Source organism: Anoplopoma fimbria, chromosome 2, assembly GCF_027596085.1.
Source record: "Anoplopoma fimbria isolate UVic2021 breed Golden Eagle Sablefish chromosome 2, Afim_UVic_2022, whole genome shotgun sequence".
NCBI classification, from domain to species: Eukaryota; Metazoa; Chordata; class Actinopteri; order Perciformes; family Anoplopomatidae; genus Anoplopoma; species Anoplopoma fimbria.
This window is the reverse complement of record NC_072450.1, coordinates 32,053,662-32,077,184: the sequence shown is the minus strand read 5'-3', so window position 1 is coordinate 32,077,184 and position 23,523 is coordinate 32,053,662. Positions and strand designations below refer to the sequence as shown.

Sequence of the window (23,523 nt, the reverse complement as noted above, 5' to 3'; positions counted from 1 at the left end):
TTCAAGCTCTTCAGTCCCATGGAGGATCTCCCATGAGATCTGTTCATCAGATAAATGTAGTGTGTAAAAGAAGAAAGTTGCATGAAAAGAAAAGACTGAAGTAAAGTACTGAACTGCTGTACCTCAAATTTCTACTTGGGTAAAATGAATTAGTTACATTTCAGTATTGCTTTTATTCTCCCTTTTTTGGGAACGTTACGGTTATATGTTATGTATTACGAACCAAATAAGTACCAAAATGCCAATAATATGATTTCACTAAAACTCTGATCAATTGTGAAATGAAGAATCAGTGTCAGGTTTGCAGAGAGGGGAAGTTTAATCTTACATGTGACACTATTGTTAATGACAATGTAGCAATCTTTTTTTATTTAATATTTTCCCTCGTACCTAACAAAGACAATTAAGCAATCACAACCTCTGGATCAAAGTTAAAGTTTCATTTTGGAGTGTTGCAGATTTTAGTGTTGTCCTACCAACACACAACAAAGAACAAACATTAATCTCAAGCTAGCATTATCACAGAAAAGTAGTTTTTGGCTAACAGATTGCTTCTTAAAGGGCTTGTACGAGTAATTTAGCAGAACTTACTGCATTCACAAATTTTCTCAGGTTTTGAATTTTATGTTAGGATCAAACACAATTTATCGTAGGAGTCATGTGACTTTAGTCTGCTGTTATCCAAAATGAGTTTGTAAATTGTATTTATTATATTTGATTTATTGAACCTTTATTTAGCCAGGGTAATCCCATTGAGAATTTCTCTTTTAAACTCTTTTATAAATTGTTCTTGTCCAAGATGACAGACTTGAGAATCAAATCAGCAAAAAGTAAAAAACATCTTTAATACTTAAACAAATTTGAAAAAAGTGACGACACACTTAAAACAATATATATATTTCATTACTTTGAAGCAATTTGTGTTTTGTGAAGCAAATTGTTAAATTGGCTATTGATGCCATTTTATAACACTATAATAATTGATATATAATTGAAGGATTATTTGCTTCTGACTATAATAGGTCAGTGACAAGTATAACCAGACACCTCATGTCTGACTAACTTCTTTTGGTCGCCGTACGAGTCAGGCCTGTGGAAGTGGGCGTGTCTTTAGACAGCGTCCTGATATTGGCAGAGAAAGATGGATGGCTCCTTGCTCATGCAAGTTTATGTAAGTTGCTGTCCTGGGGTACTTTCTTTAGGCCATTTTCATATGGAACCATGTCTTCTTTGTGTGACAGAAGGATCCTCAGGTGACACGTCGTTGATAGCACACGTTATTTACTCCTCTTTAGGCTTCTGTAGTTCTCTTATTTCTACTGCTGACGCTGTTTTAAGCATAGCTTTTCCTTCATGGCCCTTCCAAAAGTAGAACTGCGAACACATTGTCCGGACTGAGGCTTTATACTTAAATAATAAATATAATAAAATTCAGGTACCAAAATATTGATAAAATCACGGCTTTGTGTGTAAAACATTTGTATGCAGGGTATGCACATACACTTTCTGTACTTGAGAGGACCCTGATTGACATAATGCATTCATTGGCCTTTAACCGAAACCTGTATTCTCTTAAAGGTATCATTTTTAACATTTCCACATCAAAATGTCTCAAAACAACCTACATTATACATGATGCTGAGGTATTTTCAAACCAAGAAATCTGTCATTTTAATCAAGGTAAGGGTGTGTTCATTTGGTCGTCTGTCAACGGCATCATATCCTCCACATGGCCACATGGCATATGTCTGCCAGAAACTGTCAATCAATCAGTTTTATTTTCAACTCCCATGATCCTATGCCGTTTCGCCACGTCACCAAACTGTTATTTGTTTGTTATGATTGACCCCTTGAGCGACAGAAAGTTACACATTAGCCTAAACCCAACCCACCTCTTAAGCTATTCCTTCAAACAGTCCTTCCGGCCAAAGGCAGAATCCTCACTACGATGGTTTAAAACTGAAATTGGTGCTCACAAAAATAGCAATACAAGCCCGCAGACACACACCCTGCAGCCCCAGTTTGTTAGAGAGGCATTGTATTCAAAAAGCATAAAGATGCAGCTCGGAATATTAAGCAGTTTAATCCAGGTCACATGACTTTTTATCTCACCACACTGCCTTCAGCTGCCGAGCATAACAGCCAAGGTTAGGGATGCATAATGGCTCAGGCTTTCACTGATCTAGAGTCATCCACCTGCTCTCCAGCATGAGGGGACTGCAGGGATTTGCTGTTCCTAACATTAACCTCTGTTTTCCTTTCATGTCTTTCTTTGCTCCTTTCCTCTGTCCTCTCCTAATGTATCCAATTATAACAGCCTGGTAAAGCACAATGTACCGTGCTCTAATGAGGCTTTTTGTCCAGTTTGTCTGGATATTTGTATTCGGTAATGATTCCTAGTGTATTTATAACTGGGGTGTAAAACCAGTTTAATCAAACATGATTGCACTAACAATGTTCCCCACTGTACAATTTATGATGATTAATTTCCACTTCGCTCTCACACTCCCTGGTGGCTCCTTCTGTCTCTTCTCCCAGCATTGTTGCGTGTGTGTTAAATTAAAACAACAATACATCTGCCAGGAACCAGAGACATGTGGGCTGCATGAGGAGAATGAAACTGTCATTTAATCTGAACCAGGTAAATGTGCTGAGCATCCCAGCATGGGCCTGGGCCTAAAAGCTTCGCTTAATTAATGTGTGTGTGTGTGTGTGTGTGTGTGTGTGTGTGTGTGTGTGTGTGTGTGTGTGTGTGTGTGTGTGTGTGTGTGTGTGTGTGTGTGTGTGTGTGTGTGTGTGTGTGTGTGTGTGTGTGTGTGTGTGTGTGTGTGTGTGCATAACATGTTATCCATCCAAGCTGTCTTCTTTAGAGGAAACAACAAGACAGGCAATGGCAAGGCAATTGTGTTTTTTTAGCATCAACTCCTTCAGTGGAGATGTTTCTTTTGACACACACACACACACACACACACACACACACACACACACACACACACACACACACTGTGTTGTTATTTTAAAGGCACAGTAAACCTGCTCCAGCACATTCCAAAAGCTACTTGCTTGATCACTAAAGGTATGGCTGTCTGAAAATCTGATTTAAAATATAGCTAAATTGTATTTATTATATTTTGATTGGGGCGGCTGTGGCACACGAGGTGGAGCGCTCGTCCCGTAACCACAAGGTTGGTGGTTCGAACCCCTCTCCAGTCAACATGCCGAGGTGTCCTTGAGCAAGACTCCTAACCCCAAATTGCTCCCCGGGCGCTTCTTAGCAGCCCACTGCTCCTCCGGGATGGGTTAAATGCAGAGAATTGTAATTTCCCCATTGTGGGACTAATAAAGGATTGATTATTATTATTATTTATTGAACCTTTATTTAATTTCTCTTTTAAACTCTTTTATAAATTGTTCTTGTCCAAGATGACTGACTTGAGAATCAAATCAGCAAAAAGTTAAAAACATCTTTAATACTTAAACAAATTTGAAAAAAGAGACGACACACTTAAAACAAACCCGAAAACTGCGTCAATCAAAATAAAAATAAAAATTAATTCAGTGTCAGAACAAGTACGTTTAGAAATCTAATGATCCATAATCCTGTTTTTAAAATGCATGTTTATGAAATAATCTATTTTAAAATGTGTTTGTAACTCACACCAAAATGAGTGGCCATAAACTTTAACGCTCTTTCACCAAAAAGCGGTGTGTGTTCTAGCATGAGGTACCTAATGGTAGGTCAACCTAAGGTTGTAGCTAAATGCAAGAGTCAATGGTGTGTGTGCTTGTGCACATGTCTATTTGTGTTGGAATGGTTAGATTATTGAAACTAGTTTGGCTTTGATCCAGGAAATGACAGAGCAATATTTGAATTTCATTCAAGCAATCATGAACTTTGATGGTAAATTGACCATCCCCTGCTGTTTGTATCGGTTTGGTCACCGTGCACACTGCCCTGCTTCCACTGAGGCAAAGTAATGAATGCTCCCATGCGAGATGAAGACCGACCAAATCAAGTCTCTCATCAATTGCAGTTGTACTCATGTTGTTGTCTCGTATGTGTCTGGTGGCCTGGCATATATTGGGCAAACTAAATGAGCCCTGAAATGAACATTTGCAGAACAATAGGCAGCTATTTGCATTATGGTAATATCCATCATGGATCAGCTTCCACCCTTAAATTTGAGGATATACAGAAGATTTCTAAATGTTAGAGGAGAGGACATTCTGAGCAAACCAACCCTGATAACAGAAAGAACATGGGACTGGACTTTTCTGCAAAACCCAGCCAATGTTTGACGGAAACATTTTTAAACATGCTAGCAGCGTGGCTGTTAGAACAGTCCACCACTTTTGTTCAGACAGAAAGATAACTGTGATTGGTCCTCAGAGAATGAATCCTACTGACTCTTCCTCTAGCGTTGCAATGAACTTGACATTTAAGGTTCAGATTGAAATGTCTGAACCAGTATTGGCTGAAGATATTCAAGGGGAAACTCTACAGACCTTGGTGACTCTCTGACTTTTTCTTTAGCGCCACCAGCAGGTCATTAGGTGACACATCTCGATGTCCACTACACTGATGGTTCCCAGATCATGTGTCATAATGACTTTGGTGATGCCCTGACTTTTTCTCTAGCATTATTTTTTTTATATATCTTGAATTGGATGTGATGAATGAAATGCAGAGGAGGAAAATGAAACTAAGAGCGTGTGTCTCTACAGTAAATCATCTGTTGAGTGTGTGCTGGTATTTATTTATGCTTTAGGACGTAACTTCTTTCTCTCTTTTGCAGCACCACTGCTCTTTCTCTCTCTTCTACTGTCCACTGTCTCAGCTCACTCAGGTGATCTTTCTGTCTTTTTCTCTCTGTCTTGTTAACATGTGTTAAAGCCTAACTTTACTTCTAATGTCAAACAAAGAGATATGCTCTCCCCTCATCCTTAAACGGTGCTATGCCGATAATAGAGTACTTCCTTGTTTTATGAAAGCAGCAGTACACAAGTTGAAGCAGTGGCCCTGTGTGTGTTTGACAAATCATCATCATCATCCCTGCAAACCCCACCCGAAAGGTTCCTGTGCTTTCAGATAGCACTACCCCCAGACCAGGGCCTTTCTGGGGTTCAGATTTCCCTGGAACTTAATTGAGACCCTGGTTTCTGCGGCCCAAATGCAATGAGTTCCTCAAAAGCTTCCTAGTTCCTGGGTCCAAGAGGAGCTATTGTGAGCATGTTAGACTGCTGATGTTAGCATTCAACTCCAGCACAGCGTCACAGATCAACTGTTCAAAATCAAATCAGAAATGCATCCACCATCCTGACCTGCACACCTCTCTACCTCTATCCTGTGCTGCTCCTCAGTGTGGTCAGTGTCCTATCGCTCCACTGTATATCAGTTAAACAAGCTCATGTCTTTGCCATTGCATACCATTTTAATTTCATTTGATATTCAGTCAAATTCAAGCAGTTAGTTTGAAAAATAAATGTACTTCCAGGCTTCAGTAAAGGGATAAACCTTCAACAACAGCCGAGGAGTCTGGGAGGGTTGAGGATGGAGGCGGAGGGAAACGGAGACCTAGAGGGGGGGAAGTGGAGAAAGGAGAGGTTTAAGGTGTCGTGCTGCCATGTGCTAATCTGCTGCGGAGCTAAACTGCATATCTGCCATTTCTATTCATATTCATTACCCTAAGCTGCTTTTTTCTCACATACCTGAAAATGGAACTACAATAACTTTCTCATTATGACTGGTGCATGTGTGAAAGGTGTTTTCTGAGGAACTCGGAATTTGCACATTTATGAAAAAAGGCATTCAAGAGAGATGACTGTGCTTTATCAAAAGGTCATATACAAAGAAAGTCAAAAAGAAACCAACAGTAACTGACACACTTACTTTAAAGTCTAAGAACCCGAGACAGAGATGCAGAAATGAACAAAGCATCTAACCGAGAGAGAGAGAACTGATGATAAATACAAGTAATGGGAAAGGCCTGTTTTCTGCTCTATCTACATGAACATAGAGACACAAACTTACTGTGTACACACTGGAAGCATTTGAAAGATGGCTAACACGTTTCACCTGTGAACACCAAGTATGTGGCTTACAGGGCACCACTATACTGAAGAGGCTACACAAACCGCTATAGACTGAGCAGCTGCATGCAAGCATCCAGGCCTGGATCCTCTCTGAGCGCCCCCAGTCAAAATACCGTGTCATTTGAGCCTGCAGCTTTTGTCTGGAAATGCCTGTGTAAGGAATGTGTAAGGATGAAGCATGCAGGTATGGGGGTAAATAAAAAATACTGACAGCTTCACGGGCGGACTAAACTGATTTGGTGTCTACTGTATTTTGCACTATTCTCAAAGGGACACCGAAGTCACACAAAACAGATTTTCCCTCTGGTGATTTAGGTTTTGGATTTCTTTGAGATGTCCTCTACTCACACAGAAAGTTTCATTTGTGACATTGAAGGGGATCTCTAAAATATCACATCTGGTGCTACTGTTTTGTTCTGAATTCATTTATATGTCTCCGTATATGTGTTTCAAACGTGGTGTTTCAATCCTACATTTGGAGGATGTTGACATACAGTGGGGCAAAAAAGTATTTAGTCAGCCACCAATTGTGCAAGTTCTCCCACTTAAAAAGATGAGAGACGCCTGTAATTTTCATCATAGGTACACTTCAACTATGAGAGACAGAATGGGGGGAAAGAATCCAGGAAATCACATTGTAGGATTTTTAATGAATTAATTGGTAAATTCCTCGGTAAAATAAGTATTTGGTCACCTACAAACAAGCAAGATTTCTGGCTCTCACAGACCTGTAACTTCTTCTTTAAGAGGCTCCTCTGTCCTCCACTCGTTACCTGTATTAATGGCACCTGTTTGAACTTGTTATCAGTATAAAAGACACCTGTCCACAACCTCAAACAGTCACACTCCAAACTCCACTATGGCCAAGACCAAAGAGCTGTCAAAGGACACCAGAAACAAAATTGTAGACCTGCACCAGGCTGGGAAGACTGAATCTGCAATAGGTAAGCAGCTTGGTGTGAAGAAATCAACTGTGGGAGCAATTATTAGAAAATGGAAGACATACAAGACCACTGATAATCTCCCTCGATCTGGGGCTCCACGCAAGATCTCACCCCGTGGGGCCAAAATGATCACAAGAACGGTGAACAAAAATCCCAGAACCACACGGGGGACCTAGTGAATGACCTGCAGAGAGCTGGGACCAAAGTAACAAAGGCTACCATCAGTAACACACTACGCCGCCAGGGACTCAAATCCTGCAGTGCCAGATGTGTCCCCCTGCTTAAGCCAGTACATGTCCAGGCCCGTCTGAAGTTTGCTAGAGAGCATTTGGATGATCCAGAAGAGGATTGGGAGAATGTCATATGGTCAGATGAAACCAAAATAGAACTTTTTGGTAAAAACTCAACTCGTCGTGTTTGGAGGAGAAAGAATGCCGAGTTGCATCCAAAGAACACCATACCTACTGTGAAGCATGGGGGTGGAAACATCATGCTTTGGGGCTGTTTTTCTGCAAGGGGACCAGGACGACTGATCCGTGTAAAGGAAAGAATGAATGGGGCCATGTATCGTGAGATTTTGAGTGAAAACCTCCTTCCATCAGCAAGGGCATTGAAGATTAAACGTGACTGGGTCTTTCAGCATGACAATGATCCCAAACACACCGCCCGGGCAACGAAGGAGTGGCTTCGTAAGAAGCATTTCAAGGTCCTGGAGTGGCCTAGCCAGTCTCCAGATCTCAACCCCATAGAAAATCTGTTGTAGTTGAAAGTCCGTGTTGCCCAGCGACAGCCCCAAAACATCACTGCTCTAGAGGAGATCTGCATGGAGGAATGGGCCAAAATACCAGCAACAGTGTGTGAAGAGCTTGTGAAGACTTACAGAAAACGTTTGACCTCTGTCATTGCCAACAAAGGGTATATAACAAAGTATTGAGATGAACTTTTGTTATTGACCAAATACTTATTTTCCACCATAATTTGCAAATATATTCTTTAAAAATCAGACAATGTGATTTTCAGGAATTTTTTTTCTCATTTTGTCTCTCATAGTTTAGGTATACCTATGATGAAAATTACAGGCCTCTCTCATCTTTTTAAGTGGGAGAACTTGCACAATTGGTGGCTGACTAAATACTTTTTTGCCCCACTGTAGTTTGATGCATATTCGAGTAGCATTGCTCCTTTAAAGGGGACATACCATGCTCATTTTCAGGTTGATGATAGTATATGGGGTAACATTTAACATACTTTATTGTTCAAAAAACACATTATTTTCCTCATACTGTCTGTCTGAACATACCTGTATTCTTCTTCTGTCTGAAAGGTTCTGAATTAGTGCTTGTCTCTTTGAGAAACCTCCCGAAAAGCCCAGTCTGCTCTGATTGGCTTGTGAGAAAAAACTGCCTTTGACAAACTACGTATTGAGAAATCCTAAATCTTTTTCTGGTATACAATGGTAGTATTAGTGTTGGATCAGCCAGTAGTTCTCATGCGGTGGGCGGTATAGTCTAATGAGCCTGCATGGGACATAGGAAGTGGAGCCAGATCTGATTGGCTTGTTGATCACATGTTTTCTTATCTAGACAGCCCAAGAAACTGACTAGGATGTCTTATTTCTTAGTTTGTGGGTTGGTAGGCAGTCTAGAGTATACTAGTCTAGGTTTCAGATTTTCTCTGAATGAACACTGCAGCTCCTCAAGACCCAGGTTAAGTCCCTGTGTCTTTCTTCCCAACTGCTGGGTAAAGTGAAAGGGATTAGTCCTGAGGAGAGCATCAAAACAAAGTCCCCCAGTACTTCCTGACCACGGTCTGGAAGTTTAATTTCTCTGTTTCCGTCAGACCAACAGTCTGACAACAGGCTTTTCTAAAGCAGCAGTCATTTGTACATCATCACTGTCAAGCTATAAACCTCCCCAAAAAGAGTCTCCTCCTAGAAAAAAATCCTCTAAAAGAGACATTGTTTCTTCTGTCTCCTCTTTTTCTGTGATGGACGTTCCTCCCTCTCATCCTCTCTGACAGAAAACACATCAGAGAGCCTTAGGGGAACTAAACCTTGATTAGGGCTGGCTGAGACCTTGATTACACCAGAGCTAATTTCTTCCTCATCCAAAGAGAGCTGCTGGAGGGTGCAATGGGAAGAGGCGCGTATAGCCTTATTAAGGCTGCATGATTGCGGAGAGAGGTTAACAGTTAGGTCAAGATGAGGGATGTAGAAGAGAGTTTGCCACCTTTCTGTGCTGATATGATAATAAAGTTGCTCTGACATTTTTAAATTTACACAATATTCCAAGTTCAGCAGCAGAAAACACTTTCCAGACTATTTCAACATGCGTCACAACAACACGGCATCAGGTCTTTTTTAGTTACACTTTATACAAAACAAACTGCCACTGGGCACATTTCTGTCTTAGTACGTAAGCTACTAAATTGGACATTTGAGAATTGCAAAGATTTAAGACCACCTCTTTGTTCTCTATAGCGCTTTGCTTTTGTTGTACCTGTCTGCCTCTTTCTCTCCAACCCTTGACTCGAGAGCAAAACATCTTCCACAGACCCCAGAGGATGCATTCCAGCATATGTAGGTCCCTTCTTGACATATCTTCTAGCACCCACATCATTTCTAAATGTCCACTAGATCAAAAGATATTAAAAACATATGGTGAATTTGAACATTTGATATCTATTACACTTTTGCCACAAAATTCAGAAGCAAGCCGGGAGAAGGGAATAGCATTTGCTCTAGGTAGGCAACTTTAGAACAGAGTAAACACTTTTCATACATACTTTACCCCAACACTTTTGCACGTATTGAAAAGGCACAATAGACAGTCAATAAATACATAGAGTGCAGACCTGGTGCATAGAGCTTACCAAAATGCCTGTCTAAACAGGAATGTTGTAAGCTGATTATTAAAAGAATTTACGGACTAAGCAACCGTAGGAGTTCAGGCAGAGCATTCCATAACTTTGGTGCTATTGCCTCAAAAGCTCTGTCACCACAGGTCTCGAAGCGAGTGCGTGGGACAGACATAAATTTAACATAATTGACTTGAGAGCACAAGCTGGTGGATAGGGGTGAAGTAGTTTAGCCACATACACAGGGGCCTGACTGTGTAGTGCTCTGTAGCTGAGAATAAGAATTTTAAAGTGGATCCTATACGCTACAGGGAGCCAGGAAAGAGATCTGAGTATGGGGGTGATGTGAGTTTTCTGGTGCAACAACTAAAACCTCAGTCTTATCAGTATTGAGTTGTAAAGAAATCGTCTGCCATCCGGTCCCTAATAGGATTAAGACAGTCTAGTAGCCTAAATAAACTGAAAGCTTCAATAGGTTTGAAGGAAAGACAGCGTTGGATATCATCTGCATATTAATGATATGCAACATTTAAAATGTTTATAATCTGTCCAAAGGGTAAAAAATGTAAAGAAAATACCAGAGGCCCTAAAACCGAGCCCTGTGGGACACCAAAAGACAATTGATAGGTATCAGACACTAAGTCCCCAGCAGAGACGGTAAAGGTTCTGTCAGTGAGGCACGATGAAAACCAGTCCAACGCTATGCCAGGTATACCTATCCAATCAAGTCGCCTCTTAATCAGGATGTTATGGTCTACAGTGTTGAATGCAGAACTGAGCTTGATAAGTACTAAAACAGAGCAATCACCTGCATCAGAAGACACTTGGATATGATTAGAAACCCGCAATAGAGCGGTTTCAGTGCAGTGCTGTTTCCAAAACCCTGACTGAAACTTGTCATACATATTGTGCCTCTCCAATGCAGCAGTAAGTTGGGTGGCCACAGCCTTCTATAAGATTTTCGATAGAGAAGGCAGATTTGATATAGGCCTATAATTCATGGGCAAAGCAGGATCTAAGTTACTTTTCTTTAGTATAGGCTGGATAGTGGCATGCTTAAAATAGGAAGGGACAATAACTGTAGAGAATGAGGGATTAACAATAGCTGATACAGCAGGGTCAATAATTGGCAGAACTCTCAGAAATAGACTGGATGGTAAAACATCCCGAGGACAAGACGATGGCTTCATTTACCAAATTAAATTCATGAAGTCTTATAGGCTGAAGGAGATGGGCTAGAGAAGGTAAGGAACACCTTATATTCATCTACTGTATATAAAAACAGAAGAAGAGAGTGGTGGTGAAACAATGTTATTTATTGTATCAAAATAAATATAAGGATTTCTTTGTCCATACTCGTCATTCATTCAAACATTGTTCTTTACACAGTGACCTGTACTATTACTAGTCATTCATTTAACATTGTCCTTCATACAGTAACCTGTGCTAGTACGAGTCATTTATTACAAACATCATCCTTCATAAAGTAACCTGTACTGGTACTAGTCATTCCTAAACATCATCCATCGTACAGTAACCTGTACTAGTTCTAGACATAGTACCAAAATGAACTTCCTCCCTTAGCTTTAATAAACATGACCCTATTGATACAGTAGAAACAAAGTTTTGTATTTCAAGTAAAGATAGTAATGTAGTACAGTCATTAAAAAGTTCGGCCACAAAGCTTCTGTTATCATATCAATCATAAATGAGCTGCAAATGTGTTTTCAATATGCTGATGGATCACAAGAAATATGAGAAATACAAATTAAAACAAATTGATTAAATAATGTTCTATGCTGAACTGGAACCAAAGCAGTTGAAGCACAAAACAAAAACCTAATATGTGCTTGCTGAACAGCAGACTGCTTAAAGACACTCAGCTTCTAAAATGATTCTGATGGATAGTTGAATGTAGAGAAATGACAGAGCTGTGGTGTTACCTATTGCCATGGACACGACCATGTTGTCATGTTTCTGGGATGTCATCAGTCAAATGCACACATTTTTTAACTTTTGTCAATATTTCTGTAACAGATCTTTGTACGGTGTGTTATCAGATGACCACTGTTATTCATGGGCATGGACACTCAAAAGCTTCTTAAATTGATAAATCATGTATGACCTTTTGACTATATCTTGACCAATCACAAGCTCAAAAAAAAAGTTGTTCAATAAAGGCTAGGTTTTCAAATTCACAAACAAAAAGGACATGAACTGAGGACTGAACTTGTGAACATTTAAAATTAAGAGAACCTAGGTACCAGTTATAGAAAAAACAAAGACATGAAAAGATTTGATATCAAGAGAAGATATTCCCCGAATGCTTTTACATGAGACGTAGTCCATTTGTTTACCAACAGCACTGTTTTCAGTACAAAAGCCAGAAAAAAATATTTTTTCTCTCTTAATTTCTGGTATTGTGTTCAGAGGCAGTGTTCATAGTTTCTTTAATTACCTGGTTTAACTGCTTCAGGTTATTTGGGTGAAATCCAATAACCAAATTCTTTTTTCTTTTTCCTTTCCTTTTTTTCCTCTATAGTGCCACTTCCACTTTCTGGATCGCCAACCCCAATAACAACCTCATCAACTGTGCTGCTGCAGGCTCAGAGGTGAGTTCCCGCACCCCCCCCCATCTCTCTCCAGGTGGAGGTCTGTCTCATTACGGCAGTGCCAGGTCAGATTAATGGCTGTGTACTCCTATTAACTTCAGAATCAAGCAGACAACAGACACAGGCACTGCCGCACTTTCACTATGATAGAGTGCCAATTATGATCGTACTTCTGGGATTTTACAAGGATACGTCGGGCGTAGTGGAGTCTCATTCATCCCTGCCAATGTAATTACTTATCTCATTTGCATACGTGTGAAGAACAAAACAAAAACAGGCAGGCTGACATGCAGAGTGGCAAAGCCGAGGCTCTAGTGGGAGTGGGAGTCTGTGCGAGCTTGATTAAAAATATCTCTACATGAAACGACACATTTGCACGGGTGCTTTATTGTTCTACATTCATGGGAATTAAAAAACTTAGGTGTTGACAGCCTCTTTTTGTGTGTTTGTGTGTGATCCCTCAGGAAACAGGTTTCTGGTTCATCTTCCACCACGTGCCCACCGGGCCCTCAGAGGGGCTGTACTCCCCCGGACACACGGAACACACACCTATGGGCCAATTCACCAACAACAGAGCCCATTCCAACTACAGGGTGAGTCTGAGGATGGACTGGGGCCAGGGGAGGAAAGGGTCTAGGACTCGCCTGTACTTTTAGTGCAAGCCAGATGTGCCAATATAAAATGTTCACACTACAATTACAAATGACAAACACTAAATTGTGAAGCTTGCTCAGCAGAAGCATAAATATCAAAAACACTTTAAAATACCATCAACATCAGCAGGTTGGTTGTTAAAAGTTTAGGACACTATATGTATGCATCATATTGTGGGTGTCTTTTAGATTTACCTCGTTTATATATGTTTACCTCATTAATAGTCTAAATTTATTTTGTCTGCAAGTGAAAAGTAAAGAAAACGAAAAAAAAAAGTATCTCTCTGTAGGGTCCATTCCATCGTGTTGTACTTTTATTAAAAAACATGAGCGATAACAGCCGGTAAGCTGCTGCCGTGTTCAGCTTTCTCCTTCAATACCGGACCAATTTCCAAAAAGTGACCTCGACACAAAAACTGAAAACAGGATCCAGGTTTTGTAAAGCATGGCAATCTAAGATGATCTCCATTTGTGGACTATTTATTGTGCTTAACAAAAAATGATATGCATACTTCATGAAAAGTTATTTACAATATTTACAAGACATCAAAAGCTGGACCTACTCTTTCAGCACACTGCTCAGGGCTGCACCACATCATACCCCAAAACTAACTTTGGGATAATAAAAAAAAAAAAAGTGTAGTAGCTCAAGAATAAGACTTGTTTATGCGTCATGCATAAGGCCGTGTGTGACGGCCTTAAGAACAACAATAATTCTGTGAGGGTTCCTATAGTGATCTCAGTTACTTTTTTTTATGGGTTTCCATAACAAGAAGTCTGTATAGCACAGTGACCTAAAATGTTAATTAATGGGTTTCTCTTTTTCAAGGTGTTACTGAAAACCAACAGCCAGTGCAACACATCAATACATTTAGAACTCACTACTTCCACTTTTTGTTTTCGAGAAATCTGTATTTTATCAGCATTAATTTGAATATAAAAAAATACAACATCACTAAGAGCTAAGGGGAGAGAAGATTATAATACTGTGTCGCTAGCAAAATAGGGGAATAGTAACAATAACAAAACTGAAGACAGAACACAGAACCAGAAGAAAGTGAGCCAAACAAGAGGGATGGGACGGAGAGGACAGGGCAGTGTTTGGAGGCGCCTGTGGCATCAAGCTCAGCCTAGCAGAGAGAGATTTATTAGGCGCTGTTGGAGAGGAAGTGATACTGTTATAACCCTCCTCCCTCTGTGCCCAACAATGAGTTCTTTTCCCTACCATATCACACTCTCCTTCCCTTTTAATTTGGATCACCTTAATGGGAGCATAACTCATGTCAGGCTGCCTCCTCAGGATGTTTGTGAGAGAAGAGGTTGTGTCAGTGCTGCAGGTTGGGCGTTCAAAGCAGCAACACAGTGCTTGTCTTTGTTTTGAAGCAGCAAACTGGCTGAGGATGGTTTTTATCATTTGTACTCTTTGGAATTCTTTAGTTGTTGTTCTTTTTGTGTTTTTTTTTATTATTTAAGTTACAGTTATGAAGCTTTAAGAGCTCTGAAACAACTAGGGATGGTGTGTTTGTTAGCTTTGTAGCCTACTTTGATGGAAGTTGCATTGAATGTTTCTAGCATGATTATGGGAAAGCTCCACTGAGTGAGATTTGAGACGGTCCGGGAAAAGGTCGTTAATTAGCTACAACATGTTTTGCTTTTTGTGCAGTGTCAAAAACTCTTTTAATCTTTGTGGACGAAAACGTCCCCTTCCTAAAACTGCTATAATATACAATAGAATACATTCATATTATTTTCCACTTTAAGTTTAATTTATTAACTGACATCAATCCTTATCACTACTACCAGATATTCATTTTAATATTCACATTTAAACCCTTCAAATGCCAGCTGGTTTACAAAATGCCACTGTTTTTGTATAGGAATATTTTCTGTACACTACTTTCTATACTATTATTATACGTCTCGGTGTTCGCCAGGAGATGGAAAGCGTTTCTGGGGAGAGGGACATCTGGAACAGCCTCTCAAGCCTGCTGCCCCGGCAACCCGGCCACAGACAAGCAGAAGGAAATGGATTATGGACTATTAAACTAAACTCACACTGTAGCCAAAACTCATGCCATATGCATAAACACAGGCCAAATATGTCTCGAAAAAGGGTTAAGAACTATTTCTAACACCTGTAACGATATATTGAAAAGCCCAATCATATCTAACTGCAGTTCTTTCAGCCTTTGGTACCATTTCACTCTTTATTTTAATTCATTATTTTAGTGCAGCAAGTCACAGATTTAGCAGCATTAAAGCAAGATCTTTTTTCTCAGAAGTTGGTTGACACCAACCCACAGCTAGAAGGAGACTAAATATTGGACTTGAATTAAATGTGGCAAAGGATCCCGGTAAAATGCTACGGCTGTGTTTCTGCTGGACGTGAAAGGAGTTATTAAATAATTTACTTACTGATCATTTTTTTATGGAAATTTTTGGTTACTTTTAACAAAAAATTTCCATTTGTTAACAACTGGTCCTTGTTTTCAGACAGAAGTAGACAAAGGCAGGCTAAAATGACAACTGTTATTGGCCGATCTTATTAGCTGTAGCTGTAGCGTGCTAACAAATATCAACTCAGTCTCCTGCTAACTTTTTATTGTTTCCTGCTGGCTCGTTTGAAAACCAGAAACCTACTGAATAAAATGTTTTAAGTATGCATTTCATGACTACATACATGATATGCTATTTGCTAATTAAGTGCCATGTGATGATGCAAAAAAAACTCATGCAAAATTATACAGGCCCCAAGCAAAATAAAAAAATAAATAATATAAGTTTACATGACAAAATGATTTGAGGATGCAGATAGATAAATTCATTTGACAAAATCATCTCAGGTGAACCTCCCTAGATCCATTAGCAAAGAAAGAGCAACACCCAGAAATCTGATATAGTCGGAGAAAGAAGCAAGAGCTAATGTAGCACCAGCTCCCACACAGTTCAAATATCAGAACGGAACAGTACTTTTACGTTTACTGCAATTTGTTTGTCTGATGTATTATGCAAGCTGCCAATCACCTTCGCAGCTCTGCTTAGAAGGTGATTGGCTGCAATCTGCCATCCCTCCATCACTCGTTTGGACCCTGAGGTGGCAAGAAAGATTGTGGCTCACCAAATTCAGTTTAATTATGTCACTTTACTATTGCACTGTTTATTCTTATGCACCAATCACCAAGTCAAATTTATTATAAGTGCAAACATACTTGATGAATGAACATGTTTGTGAGTTTCTGCTGCTGCATCTAATTTATTGGATAAACAACAAACAACGCGTTCTTCTCACGATGGTAAAAAACACTCAGATAATTGTTTCAGCTCAACTAAAAGGTCAGTTGTGAATTAAAATTCATATAACTAGAGTGCAACTTGATTTGGAAGCTTGCTGAATTAATATTCCCTTCATTTCACAGTCATAAAGAGATTCTGTTTATTGTAATAATCGGTAAATCAACCTCTGAGTGTTCAACTTACGTCAAACTTATTTCTAACGTCAGCTTTATTCTTGATTATTTCTGTTTGGTGTCTTATATGCTTGACCATGTCATTTTTTTCTTTCTGTTCCAGGCTGGAATGATCCTTGATAATGGGGTAAAGACCACCCAGGCAAACGACAAGGACAAGAGACCCTTCCTGTCTCTGATTGGAGCCAGGTCAGAGTGTAACAATCAAACACCCTGATGTCACATCACACACAGTATAATTCAGCATGATGGATTTGCAGTCTGTAATGGTCATGTTTACTGTTGCTTGATGTTTAGTAGCACACAAATAATAGAATTATAATAAGGAATCACAGCAGGGAGTGTCACTTTAAATCCAGTTCAAGTATGATTAGTTTTTTTAAATCGACTCAAGTGGAAGTGCAAAAGTAGAACCCAGTCAGTTTTATAGTTGGTCCCATGTGGTCAGTGTGATGAACCGATGTGTCATCCTGACCTCATCATTTCAATGTGAACACACCCGGCTCACCAGTCCCTTTTCACTTTAATGACGCTCTTCAAAGGGAGGAAATGTTGCTTTTCTCAGAAAACTTTCTCTCAGACTGCCTCACCTGAAAAAAGGTCAAAATCAACTTGTAATGGAAAGTGATCTCGACTGGACATGAACAGCAGAACTCTAAGCTGCTCTGTTATTCTGTCCTGCTGAAAGAATATGAACACATATCAATAAAGATATAATCCCTAAGATTTCCATCAAATCAAACCCCATTTATGATCCTATTCAAGGACAGATTTTTTTCAGTAGCCATTCAATAGACATTCAGTGTATTTACATTCTGTAACTGCCTCTCTATTCAAATTGCATACTCATGCCAGGGCTGTGATAAGACAATGTCCAACTCAAGTCTAAAGACCTTTGCACACTAAGTACATATATTTTTATAATCCATTATCTGATTAAAATTGTTACGCACAGAAACCTTTCACACTGAGTTTTAGGTGTTTTATTATTCAATTTGAGATAAAAACGGAATGACAGTTGCTCTCCCTGAGGTTTCCTCCTTTTGTTTCCCATTAAAGGGAGTCTTTACTTTTCTGATGAGACGGTCCAAGGACAGGGCTTTACAATTTGTAAAGCCCTGTCCTTGGACCGTCTCATCAGAACCATAAATTTGTGGTTCGTGATATTGGGCTATACAAATACAATTGAATTGAAGATATAATTTTGGATGATTGGACGTTTGCCTGTACGGTGGCCCTGAGGAGTCAAACAGAAATTATAATCTGTTCTGAAAACTTTATAGACGGACAAAAGTTTCAGAGTGAGTGTGTCAATGTGATTTAAACAAAGTGTGGTTGAATTTATTTTTTAAATGTATAACAACTCTGTATGAAATCTACGGGTTTAGTCTGAAAAGGCCTTCAGTCTGGGGAGCTGCAGAAGGAGTCACGACCGAGTCCATGTGGAGTCAAACCAGAGTACAACAACATACAAAGAGAGGCAGGGCTCTAACGCAACACAATTCATACTCTTCTTCACTGGAGTATTATATTTTGATTTAATCATATACTCATTATACAGAGTAGATGGGTTTATTTTATTTCAGAAATACAAATTGTAGTACTTTATATGGAAAAATTGTTTTGAAAAAATAGAGTTATATAAGAAATATGAATGTATCGCACAATGTCCAACTAGGCAAGTCATTTTCCCAAGCATGAGTGCATAAAACGCCGTGTCTAAAGGAGGATGTGTGGACACACTATGGAACATATCATTACCAGAAATAAAAGAATAGCTGGCGCATGAGTGTCACACAATGCAGAAAACATCATGCGATCATATGTTCAGTGTCGCTGTGTTTGACAACGCGCTCAGCCCCGTTGTCTGGTTCTGTAAACACATACAGTTACTCTTGTTGTGGTTGATACATTTGCCGTTTTCTAGGATGTGTATTAGAAAACCAACAGGTGTCAACAGATCAAGCAGGACTGAAATCTGAAGGATAGAACTTTAAGTGACAGTAGACTTCTCTCTAAATCCACAAATAGCATTAAAAAGTAACTGAATTACAGCAAGAGTGTTTTTTTAATTAGTATTAGGTACAGCACATACAGAGGTGTACAATGCATCTAAATACAATGAAATTACAAGTAAACACTGTCATCTCTTCTCTGTATGTCGGTTGAATTGTTTAGGTATGGCCCCCACCAGGATGCTGATCCCTTCAAACCCAGAGTCCCTGCTCTAATCCACCATTTTGTGGCCTATAAGAACCAGGACCACGGAGCCTGGCTGAGAGGAGGGGATGTCTGGCTGGATGACTGCCAGTGAGTAGGCCTACTGCATTGCTATAGTGATGGTTATGAATTAGTTTAGTGATTGTGTGTTTGTCTGAGTGAAGTTTGTGAAGTTTCTTTTGATTAAATAATTGTGCACATTCAATAAAAAAAGATAAAAGTGAGAAATTCATCTTTTATCTAATAATAACCATCGCCTTCAGAGAGTGTGTGTGTGTGTGTGTGTGTGTGTGTGTGTGTGTGTGTGTGTGTGTGTGTGTGTGTGTGTGTGTGTGTGTGTGTGTGTGTGTGTGTGTGTGTGTGTTGCTGTCCTCACAGTGATAATATTCTCTCTTTCTTAGATTTGCTGATAATGGTATTGGCCTCACTTTGGCGAGGTAAGAGCCCCCTTAATATTTCTATCCATAGAAATAATGGACTTCTGTTTGTATTTACCAGTGGATGCATGATCCTCTCTCTCTCACTCTGTCTGTACGAGTAATTGGAAAACACCTTATAAGGAGTCTGTTGGGGATGGACTGGGAAACGGAGCACTTTGATGCAGTGTGGAAAGTCTTTTAGGGGTGCAATGGTCACAAAGGTGGGAATTGGTGAGAAGTTTTCATCTGACTCTACAAAGCAGGATGCCTTCGGGTCTGCGTAAATTTGTAAACGCATTTTTTCTCTCCGTTAAAGCCCTAGTCCAGGTGAAAGCAGCATGTATGAATTTTAAAATGCGGCTTGGTGTCTCAGTGTGTTCCAGGATAACAGAGCTCTGGCAAAATGATGATATGTGCCATATAGCCAAATACATACCTTCATCGTGTCAGGTCAGCTGGGCTTCTTAACACATGTTAACTGTGATACACTTAAGGATGACAGTTTACCATTTCTATGTTGTGCAGGTCTTTCAATACCTTTAAAAAAACAACGTAACACCTGAATGTAAATGCACATTTAGATCCTTACCTGTCACAACTTCTGGGGGTCAAAGGTGTTCATAGACAGAGAGACCTGATAGGCATGATGCGCACAGGTGCTTAAAGGGTTCTCCAGTTATTTAGTGTAACACTTACATGAAAATCAGAGAGACAAAACAGACACAGATTTAAAAAACAGAGTTGTCATGCTGCATAGGCTGATATATACTGCCTTTCAAGGGAAATTCACCGCTTTATGTGGATGCAGAATGATTCCATTTCTTTTGGCATCGCAAATTAGAGCAAAGACTTGTCTGGTCTGTGTTTGCTTCCAGCAGCTCAGATTCTGGAGGGTCCCCACAAACCAGATCCTCCGCACTGTAGCAGCAGCCTCTAGCGGCCACCCTCCTGCAGATTACAGCCCTATCAGACATAAATAATCCTCATTTTTGTGATTCAAATTTTGCAAATTTTGAGCAACATCCCCCCCCCCCCCCCAGCTACCAAAGCTGAGAGTAGCACTCTGAAGCCGTCCTCATACCAGATACCTGCCTTGTCACATCACTGGAACACTGAGCTTTCTCACACGGTAAACCTCACTTGGATAGCTAGAGATAAGGTTGAAAATCTACAAATTTTCTCTTTTAGTCTATTGGTCAAGCTCCAAAAACACTGGATCCTAGACATCCCATAATGCAACTGGAATACATCTCTCCTTAGAGCGCCCTAGCCTGGTATGGCCCATATTTTTAGAACTCTACACACAGCCACAGAAGACATGATGTGGCTGTCTTCTCATGCTGAGTAGTACGAGCCATGACGGGTAAACCACTGGTGCTGGTTTTTTACTTGTTACAGATAAACATTGCTACACAGGGAGATATCAAAGGATCTAATGTACAAAAGGCCTCTAGCTGAAGCTATCTAACTGAGAGCTGAATAGTTTAGCTTCAGCTAACTGCAGTGAAATTGTATGGTGGACAGACTTCCTCTACATTTCTATGTTCTGCCCCACATTGTGGATTCCAGAGAACACTGCAGAATGCTGTATTATCGTACCTTCATTATTCAAAATGGTTTCAGCTTTCAGTTTTCTCATTTTTCAGTTCAGTGACTTTATCACTAACTGCTTAGAATTTAGAAATAATTTAGAAATACCACTGGAACAATATGCCCTGTGTGATTTATCATTTATAGTCTTCTTTCACTTTCGATTATCACAAAAATGTATTTATTTTATTATCAGGGTACTTTTAATACAAACATCATACTGTAGAACTTTCTTCTCCTACTATAAGAATTCTTTACAATGTACTGCAGCGTAAGCTTCTCTCTGTGACTTATAGCCTCAGGTCATTATACTGTAATGTTAAAAGGATTGTAAATTCATCTTACAAACCTTCTTAGGCTTAATAGATGTTTACCAAAAACACCTTACCTTTTAAATGCTGTTTAAGCCAAAGTTATACTTTCACAGAGGTCCACTAGGGTCCATGTGACATAAATGTCTTCATCATAGGGTTACATGTAGGCTCTGTGTGGACAGAGGTGGACCTGGGTGACCCCCATAGCGTGCCTGGTGTCCCCAGCTGTCTGTGACATTTCCGTTTAACCGAAGCGTTAGAAGGGCTCATAGATTATAAAGTACCTCCTACCCACTCATAGAAGGAGCATCTTAAGGAAATGAAAATGGTTTTAATGTTCTTTTTGTAATTCATTGCATCATATAGTGTTTTATTTTACCATGAACATTACAGCTCCCTGTAACATGATGTTAGAAAAGGACACAAAACTAGGCTAACCGCACACACACACACACACACACACACACACACACACACACACACACACACACACACACACACACACACACACACACACACACACACACACACACACACAAATTAGACAAAATGAATTGAACAGTTATTGATGCTTTGTGTTGTGTATCCACGGACTGATTATGTTAGCCTCATTTCCACTATATGGTACGGCTCAACTAGACTAGCTTGGAACTTCTCTTCTTTTGGTTTTCTATTAGCAAAAGTTTTGGATAGTACCCAGTACTTTTTGTACTACCATGTCAGTCCAGGTCCCAAGTGAGCTAATCCGATACTAGACGCTGGAGTTAAAACACCTCTGACCACTGACTGGTCAGAGAGAACCATCACTAGCTTGACACAAGAAGTCCTGCACAAACCATTTTTAAATAGCCAACAACCATCAATAGCGACCCCCATTGTTTTATTCCCCTCATACCTGTGATCAAATTATGGCAGCCCATAAAACTGACAGAGTGCAGATGTTCCTCTGTTTGGCTGCTGAATGGATCCAGTCCTGCCTATACTGAGGGGGTGTGGGAATGAGGAATTTTTCTTCCTTATATACAGTAAATCTGTATTTTTGGTCCCCATAAACTCTGACATTAGATTAATATCTATCATGATCATGTCTTTTCTGGCTTGCTAGCAGCTCAGCCTCTGTTAACTCATCACTCTGCTTTATGTTATCAGTATGTCGTTACCTCTCTATCTGAAACTTTTTTGTTCCGCTTGCTGTGAAAATAGAGAAACAGGTTGTCTTTACTGTGTAGAATAATCACTTACTCTCCCCGTCTGTGTGCAGTGGAGGGACCTTTCCAGATGATGACGGCTCTCGTCAGCAGGTGAAAAACTCGCTGTTTGTGGGTGAAAGTGACAATCGTGGGATGCCCCTCCCTGATAACAGGATCTGGGGCCCCGGGGGTTCTGACCTCACTGGCAGAACCCTGCCTCGAGGCATGTAAGTGACCATTACAGCCTATTTTAGCTTGTTGTTTAGGTTCCACCTTGCTGTCTGAGCATCAAAAAGTTTACATTTAACCATTGATTTAGAGGCATTTAAATATGTCACATGAACATTAGTATTCTGGTTGTGGTCGGGATCGTGAGGGTCCTGGTATTGTGTTTGCCCATTTAGAAATCACATCCTGGTTTCAGAGACCTGGCCCTTGTCCTGGTTTATAGGAACCTAGATATGCCTTTAACAAATAGTCCCACAGAAACCTGGATACCATGGTGTCTAAACAACTCATCCATATTAATGAGCATGTTCTTACCACTACCATTCTAATGCTTGTGATGGGCCAAACTGAGAACTAGTAGTAGATAGGTTGTAGTTGTAACCACTGGTAGAGCCCAGTCAATTGGCTGATAACATTAGAAGCGGGGTGATAGATAAGTCTGATCTGTTGGTGGTACAACGTGTTGAATACACCTGCCCTCCAGCTTCAGCTCTTCTCCTCACCCTCAGGCTGCTTGTGAAACATCTACTCTCAGATTTCTAATATGCTCTTGGATTTTTTTTGTGCAACAAACCTGTCAAAATTCCCCAACCAACAGAAAACCAGGTGTAGTGTTGACCAATGAAATGATCCCTGCCTCATTGTGGGTGAGAACATTGCAAAATCTGGTGTGAAATAACATGCTCTTGTTAAAGATAGGGGAAAAGCTCTATAGATAATGACAGATCATGTACACAGTGAACTGAATAATAATCCTACAGGTTTACTGTAAACATCTTATTCCAAATATGACCAAAACTGGAATAAGACTCAAAACCAAGATATATATATATTGACAGTGGTAACAAATGTTCATGGCAGAGGCGCGCTCACATGATTTGTAGGACAAAAGTCATCTTGCTGTCTACTGTAGGTTTAAACTGCCCCTTATTTGGCT

The 23,523-nt window shown here is 39.9% G+C and overlaps 1 protein-coding gene across 2 annotated transcripts in view; it reads left to right on the top strand.

Moving 5' to 3' along the window:
* Positions 1 to 23,523, top strand: part of cemip (cell migration inducing hyaluronidase 1) — an 85,656-nt gene that overhangs the window by 38,460 nt on the left and 23,673 nt on the right. For both annotated transcript variants that reach the window (XM_054618155.1, XM_054618148.1), the window contains exons 14-19: positions 12,436 to 12,505; positions 12,970 to 13,098; positions 16,729 to 16,814; positions 18,804 to 18,935; positions 19,247 to 19,282; positions 22,430 to 22,585. In XM_054618155.1, coding sequence (XP_054474130.1) covers positions 12,436 to 12,505; positions 12,970 to 13,098; positions 16,729 to 16,814; positions 18,804 to 18,935; positions 19,247 to 19,282; positions 22,430 to 22,585 — 609 coding nt within the window. The remainder of the gene's footprint in view (positions 1 to 12,435; positions 12,506 to 12,969; positions 13,099 to 16,728; positions 16,815 to 18,803; positions 18,936 to 19,246; positions 19,283 to 22,429; positions 22,586 to 23,523) is intronic.